This window comes from Cyprinus carpio, chromosome B4 (assembly GCF_018340385.1).
Source record: "Cyprinus carpio isolate SPL01 chromosome B4, ASM1834038v1, whole genome shotgun sequence".
Classification (NCBI taxonomy): domain Eukaryota; kingdom Metazoa; phylum Chordata; class Actinopteri; order Cypriniformes; family Cyprinidae; genus Cyprinus; species Cyprinus carpio.
In genome coordinates, this window is record NC_056600.1 from 16399095 (window position 1) to 16417697 (window position 18603).

The window sequence follows — 18603 nt, forward strand, 5'->3', positions numbered from 1 at the left end:
CACTTAAAAGCAAAACACCCCACCGAAACCATTTCTACGGGGCCTCGCCAATGTAAATTGCAGGAGTGCGTTCGTGGTAAAATGACAAGATCTGTAAGTGATAAGGTAATGAATGCTTTGGTTATTTGGATAGCTAAAAACTGCCGACCCATCAACATAGTAGATGACGATGGACTGCGGGACATCATTAGAACTGCATCCGGAGACGCCTCATACAATATGCCCTCAAGAGGAACCATCATGTCAAAAATACACACTTTGTATGACGATGAGAAGGCACGGAGGATGAACACGTTACAGCAAGCGACACACATCGCACTGACAGGGGACCACTGGACTTCTGTGAGCAATGACAACTACTTAGGCATCACAGCACACTTCGTTGATAAAGAATGGAAATTGCATTCATTCGCACTAACCGTGTCTAAAACTGAGGAACGACAGTACGCTGAGGCATCTGCGGATCATTTTCTCGATGTGGCAAGAGAATGGAAAATCGAGGACAAGAACACTTGGCACTGACAGTGCTCGTAATATGGTTGCTGCCGCGAGACTACTTCCATTTGAACACCTGCCCTGCACGGCCCACATTTTGCAACGAACTGTCACAGTTTCCATTCACGGCAGTGGATTTGAAAGTGTCCTAGCTAAATGTCGCAAGATTGTTGGGCACTTTAAGCATAGTCCATCCAACGCTCACGAACTAATGGAACAGCAAGTTGCATGTGGACAGAAACAAGAATCTCTCGTTCAGGACGTTACGACTAGATGGAATTCTACCCTAGAGATGGTCAAGCGAATTCAGCGAAACAAATCTCCACTGACCACTACCCTGGCTCAGCAAAAGAGCAATGTTGCCATGTTGACTACACAGGAGCTCGCCAAACTGCAAAAGCTGGAGGAACTACTTGAACCTTGCAGGTAGATTAATATTATTTTCTCCGTCTCTTGTCTGTTTTCACTATCCCCCAATCTGTGTGTGCCTGTGTGCCCGCTGCCAAGGCATGCTGCGTAAAACAAAAATAAAAAATAAGTTAAGATTAGTGTAAAACATTATTAAAAAGGTGAAGAAGAAATAAATATGGTGTTGAACAATGTAATGTAAATAAAATACAATTGTGTGTGTTTGTGTGTGTGTGTGAGAGAGAGAGAGAGAGAGAGAATGAGTGAGTGTGAGAGTGTAAGTGTACATGTTACATACTGGCACAAAATTAGTTTCTTTGCATTTAATAGCAACATCTTGTGCTTTCCATTGCAGATATGTAACTGAACTGCTGGGAGGAGAGCAGTACATCTCCTGCTCAGTGGTATTGCCAGCCTTGTGCCACTTGTTCAAAATTATGGAGTCCACAGAGGATGATCCAGCCTATGTAGTTAAATTCAAAAATGATTTTACTTCAGACCTATCTAAAAGGAAGGACAGCACTAATCTCACATGGCTAAAGATCGCTACTGCAATTGACCCAAGGTTTAAAGACCTAAAGTGTCTTCCCAAAGATGAAAGGAATGAGGTGTGGGCTTCACTAAGCAAGCTGTTAATGGCACAGAGTCCTGGAAAACAAGAGTCTAAAAAGACAACAGACCAACAGCCACCAAAGAAGAGAAGGATCTCCGTCTTGCTGGTTTCTTCTGATTCAGAGTCAGATGAAGAGGAAGAGTCCATAGAACAGTGTCTTAACCGCTACAAAGCAGAGCCCAAATTGCACATGGAGGGTTGTCCACTACAGTGGTGGAAAAAGAGAGAAGCAACACATGCAAGGCTGGCACCAATAGCATGCAAGTATCTGTCAACCCCTGCTACAACGGTGCCTTGTGAGAGACTGTTCTCACTCTCAGGTCACATCATTCAAAAGAAAAGGGCCACATTGTCCCCTGATAATGTCAACAGACTGGTCTGTCTCAGCAACTGGCTGAATGTAAAGGAGGACTAAGCAAAATAGTTTCTACTTCATAATTAATGTTCTCAACTCTCAGCAATACAACGTTACAATGAGTACAATTGTTTGTATTCATTCCTTTATTATTATTATTTTCCAATTTCCATATTTGCAATGCCTATACTTTGGAATTTTTTTGCAGTCCACTTAGAATTCAACATGGAAATCATTTTTTTTTTTATTGGCATTGATTGTTTTGAAATTCAAATGGCACTTACATGCCTGTGTTTTTATTTCTGAAATAAATATGGCTTTCAAGCCAACAGTTAATTTGGAGGATATTGATGGTTTATTGCAGGTATGTTGTTTACATGAGAAAATCTGTGTTACAAGTTAAACAAAAATTCCAATAAACAATCATATTTTGAATTTAAATAGTTTCTTTGTCTTGAGTTTACATTAATTATTTACATTTTACATATCCAAAAAGTTTCAGTCTTTTAATTGGGATTAATCGCGATTAATTTTTTAAAAATTGTGCGATTAATTAGTTACTTTTTTTTTGATCGATTGACAGCATTAATATATATATATATATATATATATATATATATATATATACAGGTGCTGGTCATATAATTAGAATATCATCAAATAGTTGATTTATCTCACTAATTCCATTCATAAAGTGAAACTTGTATACTATATTTATTCATTACCCACAGACTAATATTTCAAATGTTTATTTCTTTTAATTTTGATGTTTATAACTGACAACTAAGGAAAATCCCAAATTCAGTATCTCAGAAAATTAGAATATTGTGAAAAGGTTCAATATTGAAGACACCCGGTGCCACACTCTAATCAGCTAATTAACTCAAAACACCTGCAAAGCCTTTAAATGGTCTCTCAGTCTAGTTCTGTAGGCTACACAATCATGGGGAAGACTGCTGACTTGACAGTTGTCCAAAAGACGACCATTGACACCTTGCACAAGGAGGGCAAGACACAAAAGGTCATTGCAAAAGAGGCTGGCTGTTCACAGAGCTCTGTGTCCAAGCACATTAATAGAGAGGCGAAGGGAAGAAAAAGATGTGATAGAAAAAAAGTGTACAAGCAATAGGGATAACCGCACCCTGGAGAGGATTGTGAAACAAAACCCATTCAAAAATGTGGGGGAGATTCACAAAGAGTAGACTGCAACTGGAGTCAGTGCTTCAAGAACCACTACGCACAGACGTATGCAAGACATGGGTTTCAGCTGTCGCATTCCTTGTGTCAAGCCACTCTTGAACAACAGACAGTGTCAGAAGCGTCTCAAGACAAAAAGGACTGGACTGCTGCTGAGTGGTCCAAAGTTATGTTCTCTGATGAAAGTAAATTTTGCATTTCCTTTGGAAATCAGGGTCCCAGAGTCTGGAGGGAGAGAGGAGAGAAACACAATCCACATTTCTTGAGGTCCAGTGTAAAGTTTCCACAGTCAGTGATGGTTTGCGGTGCCATGTCATCTGCTGCTGTTGGTCCACTGATCCACAGTCCAAGATCAACACAACCGTATACCAGGAAGTTTTAGAGCACTTCATGCTTCCTGCTGCTGACCAACTTTTTGGAGATGCAGATTTCATTTTCCAACAGGACTTGGCACCTGCACACAGTGCCTAAGCTACCAGTACCTGGTATCCCTGTTCTTAATTGGCCAGCAAACTCGCCTGACCTTAACCCCATAGAAAATCTATAGGGTATTGTGAAGAGGAAGACGCAATATGTCAGACCCAACAATGCAGAAGAGCTGAAGGCCACTATCAGAGCAACCTGGGCTCTCATAACACCTGAGAAGTGCCACAGACTGATCGACTCCATGCCACGCCGCATTGCTGCAGTAATTCAGGCAAAAGGAGCCCCAACTAAGTATTGAGTGCTGTACATGCTCATACTTTTCATTTTTATACTTTTTAGCTGGCCAAGATTTCTAAAAATCCTTTCTTTGTATTGGTCTTAAGTTATCATTTTTTATTTTTTTTGGGATTCACACCACATGGCATTTTACAATCTCAACTAACCTTACATTGTCATAAAAATATAAAATAATCAAATATTAAGTTTATCTGTACTAATAATATAATATAATATAATATAATATAATATAATATAATATAATATAATATAATAAAAGTTATACAATTACAAGTATCCTCTGTCTATGAAATAATTTCCTGCTTTATCTATTTATTTTTCTGCATTTTCCTGTATGTTGGTTAGACTATATATCTATGATTTGGTGGACAAAAGTTTTTTTTAAATATTAATAAGCAGTGAAGCATTTCACTGTTATTTTTCCCTATGGAATAATAAAAGATTTTGCAAAACTACAAGGTTTTCTTCTGAAGAATTTATTTCTTTTAATAACACTTTTTTTCCTTCACGAGATTTGTTTCATCCTGACATTTTTGCCTTTATGCTTCCCAAAAATATTTTTATACAGAACAACATAAATCAAAAAGATGTATTTGAGTCATTGTATGTATGAAGTGCATTTATGATGTAATAAACAAAGTTAATATTTAAGGGATTTGTTCAAATCAAGTAATAGTGACAGCTACCTTAGCAACAACCATTAAATATTAACAAATGAAGCCCATGCTATGAAGTCAAAACTTGCATGGCTAAAATAACAGCTGATCAAGATAAAGCGTTGACATCTGCATCTCCCATCTTCACAAGCTTCACACACACATTGTTTATTAAGTTGTCAAGACTTGAGATGATATTCACAATGTTGTTTAATCCATGGATTTGACATACACTCTGATCCACATTTCTTGTCTGCGTTAACGGCCTCTTGTTGTGCTTTAAGCTTATCTGCTTTGCCCAGCTTGTTCTCCCATAGACCGCGATTGGCACTCGGACGGCCCGTGTCATGAGAGTCTAACATAAATTGAAGGCGTTTTAATGCAATAAAGTGTCGCAGCCATTGTAACACACTGGGAAGTTCCCTGTGGATAACGGCTTGCCATCACATGAGACGAGACGGTCCGTAAATAAAATTCGCCTGTGTTCTGCCAGACTGCGCCAAGCCAATAAAGTTTTAAAGGTCAGGACGGACTCAGTCTTGCCACCTAGAGTTATGCCCACTATTAGGCAAAGTGGTGCAATGCTAAATCAGATTTGTTCACTGATAGACAGACACACACTCTGGCACACAAACAGACACGAACATGCACATGCAGGTAAGAGACGGGAGCGTCGGGGCCTGAAGCAAGTGCTCACTTTGCATTAGTGTAATGTCTGGTTCTGTGAATCTCTGGCATTTTCTTAAAGGTCTCCAAGCACAGGGGAGAATCCTATTATTTTTCACCAAAAAAAAAAAAAAAAAAACATCTTCAGCATCCATCCAAAAGAAAGCATCTCTGTCTTTGACTCACTCTCACCACTGTGGGCATCTTAAAGGCATTATTGGATATACTGTTTAGGAAGCTGTGCTTTATGGTTGCTTTATTTTAATCAGGATATTATTTTTATAACACCTGCAAAGTTCATGCCTATAGCTGTCGAGATTGCAGTGGCAAAAAAATTCTATAATAAATAAATTAAAAAAACAACCATTTTAATTTGAACACTTTATCATTAGAGTACAAACAAAATTCCAGCGAAGTGTTGCTTGTTGCGAAAAATCTCCATTATTGTTTACCACTTGTCGCGTGGTTTATTTGCATTCAACAGGCTATTAAATGCTTAAGTAAACTAAAAGTTTTAGCAAATGAATTTAAACGCTTTACATGATGAACAGACATTTAGGCTTTTATTCACCTATAAACATTCATCAAAACATACATATAACAATGCAATATGGTAAACGGAAGCTCAACTGTAGCATGCTTGAGATTCCTTTATGAACTTTTTGAAGCGTCAAAGAATGAAATGAACTTTAAATGAAGGGACAGAAAGATGAAAGATGAAGAATGACTTCAAGATGACAAATGATGATACAGTTTTCATTTTGGGGTCAACTATCTTTAAATTTTGTACAATATGTTCCTCCATGTTTGTTAAAAACAATCAAACAAACATTAATAACTAATTGGGTTTTAGCATGTCTATTATTAACATATTTGCTGTTTATTAGTACTTATAAAGCAGATATTCTGCATGACCATATTCTACATCCCTAATCCTAAAGAAATACCTAAACTACCTTACTAACTATTAATAAGCAGCAAATAAGGAATTTATTGAGGCAAAAGTCATAGTTAATAGTTTGTTAATGGTGAGAATTGGACCTTAAAATAAACTGTGACCAAATTGTTAAAAACAACAACAACAACACTGAAATAAAGTAAGCTGTTTATAACTTCAATGATCCTCACATTATCATGTAATTCTTTACACCCATCTGTAGTGAAAACTATAAGGATCAACACATGCTCATAGGAGAAGAAATTGATGATCACATACGGCAAATGCTAAATCACTTCCTCACAAACTCACACACTCAGACGAGCTTCAAGCCCCACAGGAGTTCTGCAGTATTCAGCATCACAGCGGTACGGATGCCTCCATTTGGGAGTCCATTAAACCACTAACTCACCAGTTATTTTTAACACTGTTTTTGATTCTACTAGAATAATCATTTTCGAAGACACGACTTGCTTTGAGGGAGCAGTTTTTTGGCAGCAGATGTCAGAATTGGATCTTCTGTCTTCGGGAGGGTTTATTCCCTTTGTGCCATCAGGAAGATCTCTAGCGCTTTTGGAGGTATTGTTTTCCAGCTGGGAATCCTGTTAGAACCTCTTTGCTCCTCCAGATTTAGATTTCTCATGCAGTTTGCGGCACATCCCATCACAGCTCACTTGCGCTTTTGAAACTTGACATTTTCACCCTGTTTTTAACTTTAATCTGTTTTTCTACTTCTGTCTAGGGCATGTTTCCAGCCCTATAAAGTAGTCCATGAGATTCAAGCACTATAATCGAAGTCTTCTGAAGTCATACAACGGAAAAAATATTTGCCTTGGCAGAAGCGTTCAGATTCTTCAGTGTGCTCCTTGTAAAAATAACTGCATACGAGTTCATTTTTGGGTGAACTATATCTTTAAATATAATGCACACAAAAATCTGCAGCACCACTGAAGCGTTTCTTCTCTCTCTCCCTCACCATTTTTGTTTATTAGCTGGGACACTGTAAGCAGGCCGGCCTGCACATCCAAACCTCTGTCATGGTTGGCGTTCACTAAAATATGGATCTTCTGTGTCTGCTCTATTACAGGGGACTGCTGGGATAAAGCCATGCAGAGACAAATGACCATGCATTTATTATCTTTCCATTCTCTATATCCACAAATATATCTACAAAAGTAATGCATATGGTGTAGAATAAAGTGGCTGTATTATAATAATCACCATAAACGTAATTTCGAAATGAAACTATGGATAAAATTATATATCAGTGACAATATCGGCTTGGGCTATAATGCCCAATTGTACATAATTATATTGGTCTGATTTGAACAATACAGTATACTCTTTTTCTATTCCTTTTTCTATAATTAAAATGCCAATAGACAAGGAACAAAAATTTGACAGAACAATGACAGAACAAGATTTTTTGGATTTATTCCCTTCAACAAGGTTGATTACCTTCAACAAGCAAATAAAACTATGATTTTTTTTTTGTCAGTTCACCGTTTTACTGATAACCAGGTTTTCATCAATAATAAAATCAATAGCTCTACTTTTTAGTTGGTTCTAGACTATTTTACAAAAGATAGCTCTTTACATATTTATATATATATACTGTATATATACAAAAATAATAATTGTAAGTGTAAGTGAAAATATACAGTGTTCACGTTTGATGACACCTTAATCACATTTTGTGCCAGATGAATCTTGCTGATATAATAAATAATGATCTAATACTTATGAATAAACTTGAAAAAAAAATGAACAGACTTTTTGTTCATTTATATATTTTATTTAGCAAGAATGCATAAAGATGTGCCAAAAGTGACCGTAAAGGCGTAAATGTTATAAAAGATTTATATTTCAAATAAATGTTGGCCTTTTGAACTTTCTATTCATCAAAGAATCCTGAAAAAAATCTATCATGGATTCTTAAACAAGTATTATGCAGCACACCTGTTTTTAACATTTCTAAATGTTTTTAGGCAGCAGCAATCAGAATATTAGAATGATTTCTGAAGGATCATGTGACACTGAAGACTGATAATTCAGCTTTGCCACCAACATGTATTGCAACTGAAAACAGTTATTTTAAATTGGAATAATACAACAAAATGATACAGTTTTTGCTGTATTCTTGGTTACATAAATGCAGACTTCTTGCCATAAGAAAAAAACAAAATAATCTTACACACTTTTGAACAGTGGTGTAAGTAGCTTGTAGTGCTACTGACTATGTTTTCAGAAGGGTAGCTTGACTGTGGTTTAGTTCATTTCAAAGCAGCTTCTCAATACTGCTTCATATGCATGCAAACACATCTAAAGCTGTCAGAGAAGTGCTGTGGTTTGAGGCCTGAGATTTCTCTGTGTTTGAGCGGATTAACCTCCTGCAGATGCTCTGCAGGCCAGAAAAACATAATCACATTCTTCTGCGGAGTCAGAGACGAGACGCTCAGACAGCACGCCACATCTCAGGTATACAAACAGTCGCAACACTCGCAAACAAACAAATACCCACACAAAGCTGCCAGGAAGTCGTTCCGAGAAAACACATATCCTGTGTCTACGATAAAATTTACAGTGCTAAAGACCAAATCTGGGCTATTAATGAGCATGATTCTTCCAGTCAGTGTCTGTGGTTTCTTCAAATCAGTCTAGTAGGTCAGCGTTCTCTATTCAGCAACTCCTGCCTTCGAGGAATCCAGCATGAATGCTTCATCGAGGGAATTGCACAACTCAGATTGACGATTCTGTCAGACAAAAGGGCAGAGGGACTGTAAAACATCCCAAAACTACACATTCACCCTCCAGCCTTGGCTTCCTCTCTCAGGATGCGCTCGGTCCCTTTGCCTCGAATGTGCGGTGGCAATAAAACCCCTGAACTTTTAGTGGTGCCAAGCGCATGGGGAGCAGAATCCCGCTATGATTTTTTTTTTTTAATGAAGACTGAGGTTCATGTGAAGGTGAAGTGTCAGGTTAAAATGATGTGACAAGTCACACAATGAAAAAATGTTAGAAGGTCAACATCTTACTATGAACTTCTACATGTATCTGCTCAGATGAGTTTGATCTCATCAATAAATAATCTACCTAAGGTTTTCTCGTTAATGCTGCATTAGGAAGCCCTGGGCATGTGCATGGCCAGCACTGACTTCATAATGATGCTGAGATGTTTTGTAACAGTACTGTTGAAATCATTATGGGTAAATGACACCAGTCAGATGTATTCGTGAGTTGGCTGTAGCCAGGTATCCCGAGGATGCCAGGCTGCCCACTGGAAGCCTGGGATTCCTGTGCCAAATTAATACTGTATACCTTCATTATAATCATATGCTTTAAACAATTAAGATATAGCTAAAACAAACAACACTCATCAATGATTGCATTGTTTTTCCTTTATTTATCTCAGATATGTGACCCTGGACCACAAAACCAGTGAGAAGGGTCCAATTTTTTTGAAATTGAAAATTATACAACATCTAAAAGCTGAATAAATAAGCTTTCCGTTGGTGTATGGTTTGTTAGGAAAGATAACAAACCTGGAATCCAAGGGTTAAAAAAAAATCTAAATATTGAGAAAATCGCCTTTAAAATTTGTCCAAATGAAGTTCTTAGCAATGCATATTACAAACCAAAAATTAAGTTTTTATATATTTATGGTAGAAAATGTACACAATATCTTTACTTAATATCCTAATGATTTTGCCATAAAAGTCAAATTGATAATTTTTATCCTTACAATGTATTTTTGGATTTTGCTACACATATACCTGTGCTACTTAAGACTAGTTTTGTGGTCAAGGGTCACATATGTATTTACTGTGAAATGTAATAAAAAGCCAAACATTTAGAAAGTAATAATACTTAAAGAAAAAGATTGTATAATTGGTTAAATGGTTTAATATATGTAATTTTAATGTAAAATACTATACAATTAATGGATTTTTATGTAAAAACTATGAATAACGATACAATTTATGGTGATGTATAGTTAAATGACATTCCCTATGTGACACATATACAGAATGAATATATTTTATTTACATATTTATGTTTAGCCTTATTTTTGTTATCAGTAATATAAATTAGGTGCTTTGATGTTATTCATATGTGAATTTAATGCATTTATTGCACTGCATTTTTTTAAAGGCCATTTACAATGAACTCAGAGAACAAGCAGATTTTGGTATCTAAATTACAGATAGCATTTTAACATTAAATGACTTGTTAATAAAATATAGGTTATAAATTATCAAACATGCAGGCGCCAGTATGCCATCACTGCTGTAAATATAGCAGGATATTTTTAGAGGGATAAAAAGATTTTAAAATCTGATCAGAGCCACTGTATTACTTCTCCTAATCAACAGTAATTACTGAGATGAATTTCTGCCCAGAGACTAATTAAAAAATTCCCCTTGATTTTACAAACTGTTATTATTTCATAATTTGTGACTGTAACATTATGCATTATATAATATGTTAAGGTTCTTTGGCTCATAATAAATCTGTATAACTTTACTTCTTTAGCTCATCTCGAACAAAACAAACAAAGGAGTCGTTTTCTCAGCTTTTGCTGCATTAAAAAGCTGGTCAATTAAGTTATTTCAGTATGGACATAATGCTGCTTCATATGCGCCATCTTGCAGCATAAAGGTGAGTCAGAGGTGGTCGGAGGACCAAAATGACTGTCACATGTTGTATCTTGAGGTGACATTAATAAGATGAATCTCTATCACTGGCACTGATCTGATCATGGCTGCCCCTGTCTGCATGTAAAGGCTCCAGAAGCATTAAGTGTTGATTGATGTTACAGCAAAGAGCTTCTATTGACAAATGTTGGAGCTTAATATTAGACACGGGCAAAGTGTGAGTAATATATCAGAAACTTAGACAAAATAAAACGTCACACTGAGCAATTGTTAGGTGGCCTGTTAAACAACGTCATCTTTAGTTTTTAATGAAGCAAGAATGAATATTAAGTAAATGGTTGCAAACTGTTTATCAAGCTTTAAATGACTCATTAGGGAGTCCTTCTGAATTTCACATCTTATTAAGGAATCTGTAGTAGTGAGATCATCAAACAACCCCCCTACCTGTGCTACAAGTTTATATTCTTGCCTGGAAAGCATAAAAGATCACTATTCAAGTCAACATGAAATCAACACTAAACACTAAAAAGAAGTGAAACGCACACTGCTGGATCTAGCTACTTACTGTACATGAAGACTAGACCTAAAATCACGATCAATACCAGAACTTAAGTTTGTTCAAGGTTATTAGACTCATCAGATCTCTAAAAAGTCAAATAAAAATTTTGGAAAACATCAGAAATCACATTTACCCCAGAGGACACAACTGTTCAAAAGTTTGGGATCGGTACGATTTCTCATGTTTTTTAAAAGAAGCCTCTTATGCTCAACAAAGCTGCATTTATTTGAGCAAAAATACAGTAAAAAGAGTACTATGGTGAAATATTATTATAATTTTAATTGTTTTCTATTTTAATATATACATTTTAAAATGTAATGTATTCCTTTGATGGCAAAGCTGAATTTTCAGCAGCTATTATTCCAGTCTTCAGTGTCACATGATCCTTCAGAAATCATTCTAATATGCAGACTTGCTGCTAATTATTATCAGTGTTGAAAACAGTTGTGCTACTTAACATTTTTTATGGAAATCCAAAACATGACACTTTTTTCAGAATTCTTCGATGAACAGAAGGTTCAAAATAAAAGCATTTATTTAAAAACAGTAATCTTCTTGAACATTATAAATGTATTTTCTGTCACTTTTGATCAATTTTAACATGTTCTTTCTTTAGAATTAAAAGTGTTTATTTCTTTAAAAAAATACTGACAAGAAACTTTTGAACAGTAATGTCATGTATATCTCAAAGAGGTGTTATAAAATAGTTTTTAACAAGCTGGATAACCATATTAACAGAAAAAAAAAAGAACAGTTGATTCAGGGTAACTCACTGTCAGGGTTTTATTTGGCGAGCTCTTTCTTAAATTTGGTGGTTAAAAATATTCATCTACACAGAATGAATTTATGAAAAACAAAAAGAGAGAATTATTGACACTTCACAATTTATAAGTACCACAATTCCAACTGCAAATAAACTTTTGGAAATAGCTGAATGGTTAATATTTTCCCCTCATTCAACAAGGTGTTCTTTTTATATCAAAGAGATTTCTTCTAGTCATTCCTCCCACATCATTTACAACCACAGCAACTGCATCACCCTGGAAACCTTTATTTAAAAATTCCATATGTTTTGTTGCCATAGTTAACCGTGACAATCATCTGATGTTACATTCTGCATTGTGGATAAAGTGAACATTACAAGAGAAGCATGCTGCCCATGACCACATTGACAGTACATAAAAGTTTTCTACAGTTGTTAAAATGTAACTGCTTTCCTGGCACAGTTAATGTCACTGACTTTCAAAACTCATCACACCCAGTCAAATTAAATTAAACTTACTGCTGTTTCTTCAAGTGACAGCTCTAGGAGCAATGTTAAAAAACATATTCGGTTAATTTTTTTCCAGTTTTAGTAAGGCAGCAGCGAATAAGTAAACAACATGCAAAATAGCTCCTTAACTGCAAGAAACAGTGACACAGCCACATGCAACAACCTCGGCCCTACAGTCACATACACTCATTATATGCCATTAGGCTAATTATTTAGATCCAAACATCAAATTTGGTGGTTTCCATGGAAACTGCTTTTTATTAGCCACCCATATGTTGTGTCTCTTTTTTTTTGTTGAAGCATAAAGCAAAAAACATCTTCAAAGTAGGTGCAGCCACGTGTTGAAGTCTGGAGAATGGAAGGTGCATTAATTACCAGAGATGAAAGCACTAATGACAGCGAGTCTAACGAAGCTGATTGATACAGACTGTTGACTCTCATACTTAAAATAGAGAACATGAATTGGACAATAAACACCACCAAACTCAAAGAGAATACTATTAAGTATAAAGCATTTTTTAGAGATGTCGGTATAGCTCGTAATGGCTAAAATTTCATGTGGCCCAAGAGAAAAAAGCTCGAAAATAAATACATCTAAAACATTATTACAGATTTTTCTAATGAGTGCGGTATGGTTTGTTTTATATATATATATATATATATATATATATATATATATAAATATATATATATATATATATATAAAATCATACTTATAATAAATCATACCTACTCTAGGCCATAGTTCTTCTAAACAAACATTACTATTAGTAAGTTATTCTACTTAAACATGGCAGAAAAACACTATGCAACTATAAATGCATTATTTAACCTTAATCTTTAAGGATTTTTCTTACTAAATTCATATTCAATTATAAAAAAAATACAAAATAAAACTTAAAAACTTAAAATAAAACAGAGATGTAGGTGCTGGTATCTCATATTGGCTAAAATGTAATTTGGCCCAAGAGTGGTCCCAGAGGCACTCCTACTTGAAAACGATCCTCCATTAATACTTTTTCCTATCCCAGCTTGCTGAGACAATTATAAGCAAACCATTTGAAGGTTGAGTCCTATTGTTTTTAAACAGTCTGTTTTTGCAGTTATGTTTGATGATGGTAGTTGTACAAAAATTACACACTTAGCTTTAAAAAAGCACACCAAATTCTCCATAACAAAAGAACACTAAACAGTTAAGGCTTTTGGTTTGGTGCGAAAGTCATAAAGCAAGAAAATTCCAATTGACTCCACAAAAAGTTCCTGCCAAGAACATTGATCTCAGATCAAGACCTTGACTAGAAAATATCCAGAATGCTGCCACATTTTTCTTCCACTCTCCTCACAGTATGAGAGAGACTGAATAGAGAAAGCAACAAAATGGAAAGGCTAAATCAATGGCATATACATGGGGACCTTCCCGTGGGCTGCAACCCTCTCACGACAACTCCGACACACTGAAAACAGATGCTAATTATAGAGGATCATTAGGCCACTGTGGGAGGCAGGGCTGACATGCTATTAATTATGGCCAAATCCCATCAACTGGGGGATAGCAAAACCCATGAAGATGTTAAGCTATACTACAGAGGTTACTGAACTTAACCTTGATCTCAGTGTTATTATATTATATTTAATAAGAGTGGTAATTTAGGCTTATTGATTGTAGCAGATTATCTATTCCTTTCACATTAACTAATTTAACCATTTTTCTAGGGCCTTTGTCACATTTTATGGATAGAGATGCAACAGAAAATAAAGGAGGCTAGATTCAAATCTACATCTCCCATCAACATGCCACAAGCCACTGTCATAACAATGCTAACAATGATGGTGAATAAAGACGCTGTTTTTTTTAAAAGAAAAACTGTTTTTGCCAGAAAGAGGAAGAGAAAGAGAAAGAGAAAGAGAGAGAGAGAGAGAGAGAGAGAAAGATCCAGAAATAACCCAGTCTAAATTTCAACACTGGTTTCTGTGAACACAATAGCTCCTATACTGTATGTCACACTAGCACGAACGCACTACCCTCTGTGCATTTTTAAAAGAACATCTGCATTTATCTTTAAATTTTATCCCAGTTTCACAGAACATAAAATTTGAATATTTTGAAATTTTATGTGGGATAAAAATTATGCTCTGGTTAAGAATGATTGCTTTGCACTATAAATCCATATGCAAGCTACCGACTGTTTAATGGCAATCTGAAAAGACAGATCCACACAGAACCTCTACTGGGAAGTGTGTAAAATAGGAAGAACACACACAGGAATTAATTAGTGTCATTCACAAGTGCTTCTTTCCTCTCTTCTTTCTTCATGGGAAAGATAAAGGTTAGACTCAGCCAGGGGGACTATTCACAGGTGGAGCTGTTTCATGTCAAAGTCTATTGAGAAATAACACTGTCACTGAATTAAAAGTAGACCTGAAAATACCTCAAGTCTATCAAACTGTTTTCTCCTATAGGAATACGACACAGAATGCTAGAGAAATAACAATCAGATGGCACAAGGAATGCAATATGCTGGCCATGTCTCACAGTAAAGAAGCACATATTGCTCTTGCCAGGATGTCTGTTTTGTTTGAATACAAAGCCACCACAGGCATTGGGTAACGTGACAGAGACAAAAAGTCAAAGCAACCACAAAATCCAATCAGAATTTTGCTGTAAATACTATATTGTGGTTTAAATGCTGCTATCTGCCAACACACCTTGATCTTTCAAAACTAGGGCTGTGCTGATAATCATGCATTAAAATATGACAGTTCTGCACTTTTTCTAACATTATCGCATCAAAACTTGGTATAAACTGCAATTTTTAAAGAGATACCAGCCGTGGTAGCTCATAATGCCTAAAAAATTATATGGCCAAAGAGCGACCCCAGAGGCACTCCTACAAATGGAAAAGCTTAAACATATGAAATACTCCCAAACATTAAAATATTCTAATACCATCATATATCACAATTATTTTTTTATGATGCTTCAAAATGTCAGCTCCTTGCATTGGTATTTGTATTTGTATTTATATACAGTATACATTCATTCACATTATTTCCAGTTTAACTAATGAAGAAGCTGCACAACAATCAATCTATGATACTAATCACAATGTTATGGAGCAATGCATGCTGGGAGGGCATATTGTTCAATAAGAAATGTTTGTTCAATCACAAAAAAATATTGTTGGCAGTTTTTGTGATTCTACGTAAATCACATTTCTGAGTTATCTATGACTCAAAAAGCTCCATATGCTAGGTAAAATGTAATTGCTATTTTTACACAACATTTCCCCAGGTATCCTTATAAATCCATTGGGAACACATTGTTCCCTTCTTCTTTAAGAATGCGTTAGACCAGACCTGTACTACAGGCCATCCATATATTCGTTTAGAAAGTCAGAGCCCCACATTGTTCATCCTCAGAGATTCAGGAGGACTTCCATTTAGCAGAACTGACAGGAGGCAACCAGTGGGATTAAATGAATACGGTTGCAAGGGTGGAACTGAGAACACATGTCAAGGTAGTTTGGCAGCTGTGTGCATGGAGATGGGAGTGCAGAATTCCTTTAGGGAATGTGGTGAAAAGCTTGGTAAGCCTATGAATCTGGTATTCCATCTTGCTATGTTAAAAACACAGAAGATACAAGGTTTTGCAAGCCTGTGGGTCATTGCAAACCAAGAGACAAAGCCCTGCCCCAAAAGAGGTTATATCATGCACATGTACAACTGTATTGAGTAACCGTCTACATTGGAGTAAATCACTTGCATATGCTACTAAATCTTCAGTCTGGGTGACTAAATTATGTCTAATATTAGCCAATGGCTAATAATTTCTCAGATTTTACTGTCCAGTTTACTTGCCAAAATTTAAAATCGAATGCCAACCCACCGAATGAATATTCGAATAATTAAATAATCTGGTCCAGCCCTAATAAATATAGTTTATCAGTGTGGCAAGTAAACAAAAAAATTTACTAGCCAGTGGCGATTCAATTGCCAAGGTGTCCGTAGAGGATATCGAGAATAAAATAGTTTTAAAAAATATATTATAATGACTCTAGATATACAGATCTAACAAAAATATAACATGTTCATAATGTAATGAGGGCCCCCTCAGGGACAGTGACGGTGAAAAATCCATGGCATTTCACTTTAGTATGGTGCAAATGAGTATCGAACTAAATATTCTATGACAAAAGGGAATGTTTTCAAGAGTGACTAATATATTCTTGCTGAAGATGAATGACTTTGAAGAATCTGATTCATAATAAAACCATAGGAAGACACGAGAGAGTTCTGCACGAATTCAGAGGTTTATGAGAAACCACAGAACGGTGGGCCAACTCAAGTGCTCAATCAAGAGCTCAGCCAGTAAACCTTCAACACACGGTGAATTATGGAAATATTATTCATTTATTCCAATCTAATTGAGTCTCATTTTTGAATTACCACTCCTCCTCACTCAATGTGTTAAAAGCAATAGAACGGAATGGAGAGAGGAGTTGTACGCTGATTGGCTTAGCCCCCTTGGGTAATCGCCACACTAAGGTCTTCTGTACACTCGGTAACTCTGAAACGTGACTTCCTTTGCAACTGATGTGACTGAATGACCTGGAAGATCTCAAGCCATTCAAAATCGAATTGGATAAATTCATTATATGCAAGTTTAACTAGCATGCTAAAAAAAAAGTCTTGGCAAATGAGGTGACTGCACTTCAGAATATCATATTATAATGATTGCTTTTATATTATTAGTAATAGAAAGGCAAACATTATAATACTTTCTCATTTGCGTCAGCATTAAGCAAATACGCATTTATATCATTTAAACAAATATTTGAATGAACATTTAATTTCACAAACCTTGCAAACTTAGTCGAATCCAGCTGTGAGATCTTGTGAAGTGTGCATTTTTATCCAGCATGATCGCGTGTTCTCTATGTGACGGTCGGTCCGTGTTAATTGAATGCTTTAAACTTTAAACTCATGATTTCAGATTATGCTGTGCTTTATGCATTTTCCCACTGTCATATTCATGTCATTTTCTCTTTGTGCTGTATGTAAAATGAGTGGTACCCTGGCTTTATTTAAAAAATATGATTCCCAATGCACACAAACTTCCCAGAATACTGAGTGCCCTATTGGTTACAGTGTTTACTTCCTTTTTAATTATATTTTTATTAAATATTTATTTATTTGTGAAAAATACGGTCATCTAAAGTATATTAATTTTACACATTTATTTTTCAATCCATTGTCAAATGATTTCAAATTTCTTAAATATTAATTAAAATAAAATAAAAAATTTATATCGGCTTTATATCGGCTATCGGCCCCCCTGCTTTCCAAGATATCGGCATCGGCTGTCAAAAAAAAAACAATATATGAAAAAAAAAAAAAAAAAAGTCGACCACTATTGATAATTATGAAAAAAAAAAAGACTGAATCAATGCCTTGAACTCAGTTAAATCAATCAAACCTATCAACTCTAACATCGTTTTTAGGAATACCAACTCACTATAAACGGCATTAGAGCAGCCATCAATCATGTGACTGATGGTCACTATTGATCCTATTCACTCAATCTGTGTCACTGTACATGTTTTACTCATACATTCTGTGTGAAATATAGAGGGCTAAAGAAGGATAAATCTGATAAGATGTTTTTAGGGGGCGTTAGGGGGCACTGTCAATGACAGTGAATCTGGATTGAGAGCGTCTTTGCAGTGCCCTTTCATGCGGTATTTACAGACCATGTCAGTCATGTGTTGCTTTGAAATGCTACAGACAAACAGAGTGACGGCCTCTTTGACTGACTCACACTCTTGCTGGAGGACAACCAAAGCTTGTGTGACACTGGCTTTGCTCAACAGAATCAAAAATCTGACATGTCCTATTTTTATGTTAAATTGGACAAAATCATGTAACAAGTTACTTTGTAGTTAGAGAAAATTAATATATGCTGTGTGTAAACACATCAAGCCCTATGGATGATATCTGAGGCCTGTTGTTGAATATGAAAGACAACAATTTTAGCATTTACCACTTGCACTTACAATGGAAATCTAT

The 18603-nt window shown here is 35.7% G+C and overlaps 2 protein-coding genes across 2 annotated transcripts in view; one reads left to right on the top strand and one right to left on the bottom strand.

Moving 5' to 3' along the window:
* The window catches only part of LOC122137123 (liprin-alpha-2-like), a 144372-nt gene that overhangs the window by 46916 nt on the left and 78853 nt on the right, over positions 1–18603 (bottom strand).
* On the top strand, positions 516–2068 carry LOC109103772 (E3 SUMO-protein ligase ZBED1-like). Its single transcript, XM_019117115.2, has 2 exons — positions 516–921; positions 1259–2068. The coding sequence occupies exons 1-2, from the start codon at positions 536–538 to the stop codon at positions 1929–1931; spliced, it is 1059 nt and encodes a 352-aa protein (XP_018972660.2). The 5' UTR covers positions 516–535; the 3' UTR covers positions 1932–2068.

Coding starts and splice junctions, on each gene's coding strand:
- LOC109103772 (XM_019117115.2), top strand. CDS start 536: ATGGTTGCTGCCGCGAGACTACTTCCATTTGAACACCTGCCCTGCACG. Junction 922..1,258: donor GAACTACTTGAACCTTGCAG/GTAGATTAATAT, acceptor TTTCCATTGCAG/ATATGTAACTGAACTGCTGG.